The sequence below is a fragment of the Otolemur garnettii genome, unplaced genomic scaffold (assembly GCF_000181295.1).
Source record: "Otolemur garnettii isolate 467f Iridium unplaced genomic scaffold, OtoGar3 scaffold00067, whole genome shotgun sequence".
Lineage (NCBI taxonomy): Eukaryota > Metazoa > Chordata > Mammalia > Primates > Galagidae > Otolemur > Otolemur garnettii.
Genome location: NW_003852462.1, coordinates 6,695,123 through 6,705,247, shown reverse-complemented (window position 1 = coordinate 6,705,247; position 10,125 = coordinate 6,695,123). Strand labels below are relative to the sequence as shown.

General features: G+C 47.0%; 1 protein-coding gene across 2 annotated transcripts in view; it reads left to right on the top strand.

Annotated features, from left to right (window-relative positions):
- CLSTN1 (calsyntenin 1) overlaps positions 1-10,125 on the top strand; it is a 71,160-nt gene that overhangs the window by 26,128 nt on the left and 34,907 nt on the right. For both annotated transcript variants that reach the window (XM_023515164.1, XM_023515166.1), the window contains exon 2: positions 6,316-6,438. In XM_023515164.1, the coding sequence (XP_023370932.1) occupies positions 6,316-6,438 (123 nt within the window). The remainder of the gene's footprint in view (positions 1-6,315; positions 6,439-10,125) is intronic.

Here is a 10,125-nt window from a genome sequence, read left to right as displayed (position 1 = left end):
CCTGCAGTCTCACTCCGGCCTAGGCTCTAACCTGCAGTCTCACTCCGGCCTAGGCTCTAACCTGTTAGTCTCGTACCAGCCTAGACTCTAACCTGCAGTCTCACTCCAGCCTAGACTCTAACCTGCAGTTTCACTCCGGCCTAGACTCTAACCTGTTAGTCTCGTACCAGCCTAGGCTCTAACCTGCAGTCTCACTCCAGCCTAGGCTCTAACCTGCAGTCTCACTCCAGCCTAGACTCTAACCTGCAGTCTCACTCCAGCCTAGACTCTAACCTGCAGTCTCACTCCAGCCTAGACTCTAACCTGCAGTCTCACTCCAGCCTAGGCAATAACCTGCTTACCTGTGTTCTCCCTGCAGCTCCTGCTCTCCTCCTTTCTCGCCCATGCAGCTCCTCTCATGCCATTCCACCCTGAGGCAGGTGGTCTTCCCTGAAGGGTCAGATCTCCCGGCTTCCTCCCCCGTGGGCCCTCCTTCTCATTTAGGCGGAGAAGGACAGCTGGCTCCTTCACGTTCTCCTCTTGCTCATTCTCCAATCTTGTCTCGTGACACCCCCATACACGCGTCATGCTGTCCTCAGGCTCTGAGCCGGCTGTTGGTGAGCCCACGCCAGTGACAGACCCCGGGGGGGGGGGCAGGGATGGGCAGGCAGGGTCTGAGCCTGTGAGTCCCCAGAAGGCAAGATTCAGACGTGAGACCCCTTTTGCCAGATGATCACGCGGGAGGTGTGGTGCTTGTCCTGTGAAAAGTGAAGACAGGCAGCAGGAAGGTTTCACTGTACCGTAAAAGGATGAATCGCTCGTTAGCCTAATTTAAGGATTATTTTACACTGAATTTTTATTTTAGAAATTAATTTCACATTGATGAAATACACACATTGTAAAAGTGACTCTTTTAAAGTATGGAAATGATTTTAATGTGAAAAATATTGGTTTCATTAATGAAGTGGATCCAAGTTAGTGGTTGTTAATGGAGCAGGGAGGCACCCCGGGGATTTTTGGGCAATGTCTGCTGACAATTCTGGTTGTCATAGCTGAGGAGGAGGGTACCACTGGCATCTAGAGGTTGGAGGCCAGAGATGCTATGAAACATCCCAGGTTGCAAGGACAGGGATGCTGGGAACATCCCAGGATATACAGGATGGGGATGCTGGGAACATCCCAGGACACACAGGACGGGGAAGCTGGGAACATCCCAGGACACACAGGACGGGGAAGCTGGGAACATCCCAGGACACACAGGACAGCCCCCACAACTAACAGTTATCTGGCCCAGAATGTTAGCCGTGCCGAGGTTAAGAAACTCTGTGTGTGTCTGTGCGTTTGTGCATGTTTTCCATCACTTTAAATGAAAGCTTATTTTTTAATATTTTGCAGTTTTTGGCCGGGGCCAGGTTTGAACCCGCCACCTCTGGCATAAGAGGCCAGCGCCCTACTCCTTTGAGCCACAGGCGCCACCCATAAATGAAAGTTTATTAAGCCTCTAAAGCTTGCTTATACAATTTGACTGGGAAATCTTTGGCCACATCCAATGTTAGAAAAAAAATAGCTAGGCCGGGCGCTGTGGCTCATGCCTATAATCCTAGCACTCTGGGAGGCCGAGGCAGGTGGCTTGCTTGAGCTCAGGAGTTTGAGACCAGACTGAGCAAGAGTGTGACCCTGTCTCTACTAAAAATAGAAAAACTGGTCTGGTGTTGGGTTGGGCACCTATCATCCCAGCTACTGAGGGAAGAGGATCGCTTGAGACCAAAAGTTTGAGGTTGCTGTGAGCTGTGATGCCACTATACTCTACCCAGGGTAACAGAATGAGACTCTATCTAAAAAAAAAAAAAAATTACCTCTTTTTGTTAAACAAAAATGCCAAAGCTTTTTGGTTTACACTTAATACTATCATTATAATTGTTTCTTTCTTTTCCTTTGCTGGATAAAAATAATAAAGTAAAGCCACTAAAGAGTCAGAAACTGGGGTTTACTTTGGTCTAGTGTTTGGGAAGAGAATAATGGGAGATAATCATGGGAGTGACTCCATAAGTCTCCTGCGTCTCTTACCTACCTGAGTCTACAAGGCCTCTGCCACAAGGCCTGCTATTTTTAGAGACAGGGTCTCACTCTTCTTGCTCAGGCTGATCTCGAACTCCTGAGCTCAAATGATCCACCTGCCTCTGTCTCCCAGAGTGCTAGGGTTACAGGTGTGAGCCCCTGGGCCTGGCCTCCTTGTATGTATTTTTATTTATCTAAAATACTCCCTCACACCCCAAAAACCTCAGTGATCCTTTTTTTTTTTTTTTTTTTTTTTTTTGAGACAGAGCCTCAAGCTGTCCACCCCGGGTAGAATGCCGTGGCATCACAGCTCACAGCAACCTCCAACTCCTGGGCTCAAGCGAGTCTCCTGCCTCCGCCTCCCAAGTAGCTGGGACCACAGGCGCCTGCCACAACGCCCGGCCATTTCTTGGCTGCAGCCATCATTATTGTTTGGCGGGTCCAGGCTGGGGATTTGAACCCGCCACCCTAGGTGTACGTGGCTGGCGCCTTAGCCGGTTGAGCCACAGGCGCCAAGCCCAGTGATCCTTTTAAGACTCTCCTTAAAAGGTCTCCACTTGTACTTCCCGTGGCCCCTGCAGTTCTCAGCACTTCCCAGCTCTCTTCTGGACGCACAGAACGGCTCTTCCCCACCCTTTTGAGTTTGGGTGGGGCCCCATGACTAGTGTTGGCCCATAAACCATGAGCAGAAGTGACCCCTGTCCCTTGTGGAAGAGTCAGTTCCCACAAAGACATCTCCCTCTTTCCCCTTGCGTGGGGAGTAGGCACATTCAAGACAGTGGCAACTTTGTCTTGTTGGTCTCTTTGTGACTACGATGGGCCACCTGCCCACCGATGGAGTCTCTAGCACTGAGTCTGCCTCACTTCGTACACACTCTGATCATAGCTGCTTCATTTTGGAGTGGAGAGATGTGTTTGTGTTCTTTGACAGACTGTGACTTAAGTTCCCTAAGAGCCCAGCACCTTGCAGTGAGCGAGCCTTATTCACAGTAGGTATTCAGGGAAGATTTGTCAGAACAAACTCAAGAGTCAAGAGAAGTTAAAAGGACCTTTGACGTTAAGCTGGTTTGAAGGACTAAGGATGGTCTGATCTTTCTGGGGTTTTTTTGTGACAGGGTCTCACTCTGTTGCGTGTGCTAGCACAGTGGTGTTGTCATGGCTCACTGCTGCCTCCAGCTTCTGGGCTGGGGGGATCCTTCTGTCTCAGCCTCCTGAGTAGCTGGGACTATAGGCACATGCCTGGCTAATTTTTAAATAACAGCAGTCTTGTTATGTTATTCAGACTGGTCTCAAACTCTTGGTCTTAAGTTCTTACCTTAGCCTCCCAAAGGCTGGGATTATAGGTGTGAGCCACCAGGCCTTGGCTGACCTGATTCTGTAATAATACAAGAGTTTATGAATGGATGCCTTTTTTCTTTCTTTCTTTCTTTCTTTTCTTTTTTTTTTTTTTTGAAATAGTCTCACTGTGTCGCTCTTGGTAGAATGCTGTGGCGTCACAGCTCACAGCCACCTCAAACTCCTAGGCCTAAGTGATTCTCTTGCCTCCACCTCCCAAATAGCTGGGACTACAGGCGCCTGCCACAATGCCCGGCTATTTTTTTTTGCAGCGGTTATTGTTGCTTAGCAGGCCTGGGCTGGGTTTGAACCCACCAGTCTTGGTGTATGTGGCCGGTTGCCCTAACCACTGAGTGACGGATGCTGAGCCTCAGCTGGAGATTTTAAACATAATAGTTGAAGATACTTTTGTATGCATGTCATCCTTAATAAAGGACCTGCTAACCCTCTTTAGGCAGGTAACTAGGGTTTTTAAAACAAAGCCCGATTACCTTTCGCCACCTGGTGGCAATATCTCTTAATTGCAGATTGTTCTGATGGACCGTGGTTGGAAATTGAATCTGCAAATAAAACATGTCACATCAACTAGAATTTATAGGTGAAAATGCCTACAGTCTCGAAACGTTCAGCTGTTGGTATTTAAGGACCAACATGACCAACTTAGGTGTTCTGACAGAAGAGACACACATAAAACTGTTTGGAGACTGGGTTTCTATTTACTTAGAAATAAGTAAATAGAAGACCTTCAGCTCAACCCATGGGGCTGTGTTCTGATAAATGCATTGTAAGGTTGGAAAGGCCTGTGTTGAGCCATCATGAGTGGGGATTGTCTGGATAAACAAACCAGAGGATTTGTTTGAAGGGAGCTGATACCAGGGCCACCGTGGTGTGCAGGGTTGAGCACGCAGGCTTTGGAGCCAACCTGCCAGAGTCTTTCACTTGTGTGACTTGGGCAAGAGACAGACTCTCTTTATCTGACAGAGTTGGGGTGAGCTAGGGAGGCATAACTTTTTTTTTTTTTTTTTTTTTTTGCATTTTTGGCCGGGGCCAGGTTTGAACTCTCCACCTCTGGCATATGGGGCTGGTGCCCTACTCCTTGAGCCACAAGTGCCACCCACTGGGAGACATAACTTTTATATTTAATGTTAACCCTGAAGTTGAAGTATATCTAATGTTAACCCTTCAGTTAACCCTGAAGAATACTATTGTATTCTTTTCGTCTTGATTTAAAGATCATTTCTAATGATTAACATCTATAGCCACAGCTTGGCGCCTGTGGCTCAAGTGGCTAAGGCGCCAGCTATATATACCTAAGGTGGCGGGTTCAAATCCAGCCCAAGCCCTCTAAACAACAATGACAGCTGCAACCGAAAAATAGCTGGGCGTTGTGGTGGGCGCCTGTGGTCCCAGCTACTTGAGAGGCTGAGGCAGGAGACTCGCTTGAGCCCAGGAGTTGGAGGTTGCTGTGAGCTGTGATGCCATAGCATTCTACCCGGGGTGGACAGCTTGAGGCTCTGTCTCAAAAAAAAAAAAAAAAAAAAATCTACAGCCACAAAAAGCTAGCTGTGCCCTAAAATAATAGGTGTATATCCCAGATAAATACACAGCAGAAGGTCTGATTGTCTCTTTATTTTAAGTAAATGCTATACCATTAAAATTTCAGTTGGTTTAATGTGATGAAATGAATCAGGTATAGACTTTATTCAGTATAGGTGACATGGTCCTAAACTTGTGGCTGGTAGCCTCTTGTCTGTGATATTTTTTTTGGGATGATTACAGAAACATCAGTCACAGTTTCCATAAATGTTTTATGATGCAAATTGAATGTGATGAAATATTAAAAATACCATTCATTAAATATTTAAAAGTTCAGTCTTTGGAACTGGCCAAATCTCATCATTCTACTGCCAGTTTAAAGGAGCAATTTAGAATTACAAAATTAGAATGCTGGGAATATAGCTACAAAATCATTTTTCCCTGAACCATTAACCCTTTTTGGCTGTAAGCCTTCCCGTAGGGGGGCAGAGGTTCACGTTTTGTGTTACTGATCATCCAGGTTTTCTGGCGTTTGCTCTGGCTTCATATTTTCACGTCCCTGTTGGGTTAAATAAAGGCAATTCATTGATTTAGTTTAATTCTCAGGAGTAATATGGACTCAAATAGTGGAGTAATCTTCAGTGTTATTTGTATGCTTGTAATTTTATTAATAAAACCTAGAAGTATGAAAATGGACGAGAACCAAATATTGCTATTAATGACATATCAAACCAATAGACCGTGTTTTAAAATGAGAGACTGATAAATAACAGGGTTTTTAGAGTCCTTTCAAGTGGACTGTAAACTGTCTTACCTATGTAACAACAGGCTGTATTCCCACCTACATCATAGTGTGGCTGTTTTAAAAAGTTATTTCGTTATTTGGGGGAGACCAGGCATGGTGGCTCATTCCTATAATCCTAGCACTCTGGGAGGCTGAGGCAACTGGATTGCCTGCGCTCAGGAGTCTGAGACCAGCCTGAGCAAAAGTGAGACCCCCATCTCTACCAAAAATGGAATAATTAGCCAGGCGTTGGAGGGGGTGAGCAGCTATAGTCCCAGCTACTTAGGAGGCTGAGGTAGGAGGATCTCTTGAGCCCAAGAGTTTGAGGTTGTTGTGATGCCAGGGCACTCTAGCCTGGGGCAACAGAATGAGACTGTGTCTCTAAAATGGAAAAAAAAAAAAGTTATTTTGGGAGGATGCTGCAGCCTGAGTGCAAAGTGGAGGTCTCCTGTGCGACCTGCCAGGGCCCCCCACCCCCCCGCCCCCCAGCCCAGATTCAGGCTCCCTGGGAGGCTCAGGCTCCTAATGATGATAATAACAACAGAAGGTGTATGTCTTCAAAGCAGTGGAGTTTTGAGATAATCGTTCTAACTTCTGTCTCCTTTCTTTGGTTTTGCACACAGTTAACAAGCACAAGCCGTGGCTGGAGCCCACCTATCACGGCATCGTTACGGAGAACGACGACACGGTGCTCCTCGATCCCCCCCTGATCGCCCTGGATAAAGATGCACCTCTGCATTTTGCAGGTAGGAGCATGGTTTTTATTCACTCTGGTTAAAACTGGACTAGACGGGAAGCGTTTCCCATGTCCCATGTGGATTATTCTGGGCCTTTCTCAGAATGTGTCTGCAGCTGACGTTGTTTATGGCTCCTGTGTACCACTGTCTTCCCTTTTAATAGTTTGGGGTAGCTGACAGAAAAGCTTGCGCTTACAGTTGAGAAGCACATTTAATTTAATTGCATCTTTATATTATTTGTCTTGATGTAGCCAGATAACACGTAGACCAGGGCAGGTGGAGTGCATTGTGTTAAAGTGCAGGTGCGGATACAGTGGGTCCAGGGGGACCTGAGGAGATTCCGCCTCTTTCACCTGCTCCCTGGTGCGGCTGGTCCTGCTGGTCCTTGAGTGGCCAGGATGAGAGATTCCCCCTCGAGTGTGGCTTGCAGCATGTGGATTTCAGTGACCTGACAACACTGACTTGGAAAAGCTGGGCAGTCTTTCTAGAGGAATGCTTTTGGATAGGTTCTCCCTTTAATGGATTCTTGAGTTACTTGCTGAGATGGTCACTGTGTCTTTGTTGAGACTGATCTCTAGGGTTGCTCTGGAGACTGTGTCATGTTGTAACCTTGCACACTGTGGACACTTAGTGGCGCTTCCCAAGTCAGAACTGCTCTAGTATTATGTCAGGCCTGTGTAATGTCCTTAACTCCTAAAGGAAGGTGCTGTTTCACCCTTCTTTGCCCTGGAGTTGGAATTGACATTTGAAAGCTTTTTTTTTTTAATTTTTATTTTTTATGAAACAGTCTCACTCTGCTGCCCTGGGTAAAGTGCTGTGGCTTCATAGCTCACAGCAACCTCAAACTCCTGGGCTCTAGTTTTATCCTCTTGCCTCAGCCTCCCAAGTAGCTGGGACGATAGGTGCCCACCACAACGCCTGGCTACTTTTTCTATTTTTAGTAGAGATGGGGTCTAGTACTTGTTGAGGCTGGTCTCAAACTCCTGACCTCGGGCGATTCACCTTCTTCAGCCTCTCAGAGGGTTAAGGTTACAAGTGTGAGCAACCTGCCTGGCTGTAAAGTTGATTTTTAAAGAGGCAATTTTGCATGGTATGTTTCCAGATCAAAACTTCTCATATGAAGGAGTGTTCTGTTTGTATAGGAACAAATGAGAGAAATCAGATGAACTTGTATAAAACATACCGCACATTAAATTTACTGTGGTAAGTCAAGGGAAGTGAGTTCAAGTTTGTTTCTGAAGAGCTATTTAAAAAATAAATTTGTACTTAATTCTGTTCAAGTGCCACATCACATGTTCGGAAAAGGAACCTGAGAACCAGCTTGTGCCACGTGAGTCCTGTGTTGTGGAGACAGAGCCTCCCAATCAATTTTACGAGTTTGTTGATTTTTAGAAAGAAATCTGACTAGCCAGGCGTCCTCAAACTATGGCCCACGGGCCACATGCAGCCCACTGAGGACATTTATCCGGCCCGCTGGGAGTTTTCGCCACTGCTGCCTGTCCTGCTTAGCAGCCGACTCGTCCCGGGGCCCACAGTCCAGCCCTCCAACATTCTGAGGGACAGTGAACTGGTCCCCTGTTTAAAAAGTTTGAGGACCCCTGGACTAGACCAACAGAGGAAACACACTACTCTGTGACCACACACACAGTCTTTGTCTAGCAGCTGAGGTCATTTATTTTTGTTTCCTCCCTGGATTGCACATTGATCTTCTCTGCCACTAACTAGATTTTTTTTTTTTTTTTGAGACAGAATCTCAAGCTGTCACCCTGGGTAGAATGGCGTAGCATCACAGCTCACAGCAACCTCAAACTCTTGGGCTTAAGTGATTCTCTTGCCTCCACCTCCCAAGTAGCTGGGACTACAGGCACCCTCCACAATGCCCGGCTATATTTTGTTGCAGTTGTCATTGTTGTTTAGCAGGTTCTAATCTGTCAGCCTCAGTCTATGTGGCTGGCGCCATAACCACTGTGCTTTGGGCACCGAGCCAACTAACTAGATTTTTGAGTGTTTGTGCATATACACATGTAGTTGTGGGTCTCATAAGAGGGGAATGCCTTCTGGGAAATGTGTCATTAGGCGATTCCATCCTACGGACATCACGGAGTGTACTTAAATAAGCCTGGACGTACAGCTAGCTGCACACTGGGTTGCAGTCCTGTATAGCCCATGAGCGCAGTGAATACTGTAGGCAGTGGTAACACAACGGTAAGTGAACATATTCTAAACAGAAGAGGTACAGTGAAAACATGGTCTGATAGTCTTAGGGGACCAGCAGGGCGTATGCCCTCTGTGTTGACTGAAACACCAGTAGGTGGCGCGTGACTGTATGCAGCCCACCCTGTGCACGCAGTGTTGGGTACCTGTGGTCTCTCCCTGTGAGTGTGGCCTTGAGCGCTGTACAGGTCATCGTTGAGTGGATTTGTATACGTTTCTGGCACTTCATGCATTTTCAGAGGTGATTGCAGTTGAGGGTTCTGTATTTCCTCCCTGGGGCCTTTCTTCACTCTGCCCGTGGGCAGTCCCAGTCCCGTCCTGCTGCTGTGAGTGATGTGCGTGCTCCCGGAGCGTCTAGAACAGCGGTTCTCAACCCGGGGGCCAAACGACCCTTTCACAGGGGTCGCCTAAATACATCCTGCATATCAGATATTTATAATTACGATTCATTCATAACAGTAGCAAAATTACAGTTATGAAGTAGCAACGAAAATGATTTTACAGTTGGGGGTCACCACAGGCTGAGGGACTGTATTAAAGGGTCGTGGCATTAGGAAGGTTGAGAGCCACTGGTCTGTAACTGTTCCAGATGTTGCTCTGAGTGCTCAACAAACATGAATCTCTGTGTAACACACAGCAACCTAAAGAGGCGACTGTGCTTTCAGCCACTCCCACCTGCACAGAGCAGTTAGATTACTCACTCTGGGTCACACAGATAGGATTCCAACTCAGGCAGGATGGCTTTTTGCCACGAAGCCGTAACTGCGTTTGTAACTGCAGAAAATTACAGGGAGTGGAGAATGAAATGTACCCCGAGTGTTAACTCTGAAGGTGGAAGTCATATCCACACAAGATCACTCAGTGTTTTTATTTTGGTAACTATTAAAAAGAAACATTTATTTATTTGTTTGTTTGTTTATTTTTTGAGTGAGAGTCTCTCTTTGTCACCCTTGGTAGAGTGCTGTGGTGTCACAGCTCACAGCAGCCTCCAACTCTTGGGCTCTAGAGATTCTCTTGTCCCAGCCTCCTGAGTAGCTGGGACTACAGGCACCTGCTATTTTAGACACTGGATCTTGCTCTCGCTCAGGCTGGTCTCCGGCTCTTGAGCTCAAGCTATCCACCCGCCTGGGCCTCCTAAGAGGGGTGGGATTACAGGGGTGAGCCACCACGCCCAGCCCGGAAAGAAGCAATTTAGACTCAGCCCACGGTGGTGACTTGATTGCAATTGCCACAACAGACAGATATGTCAGTATTGTTCCTGGAGAATTTCACCAGGTGGGGTAAGGTCAGGCACAGTTACTCTAATAATCCTCATTTCCTTCCTTTTTCTTTTCTTTTCTTTTCTTTTTTTTTTTTTTTGAGACAGAGCTTCAGGCTGTCCCCCTCGGTAGAGTGCCGTGGCATTACAGCTCACAGCAACCTCCAACTCCTGGGCTCAAGCGAGTCTCCTGCCTCAGCCTCCCAAGTAGCTGGGACCACAGG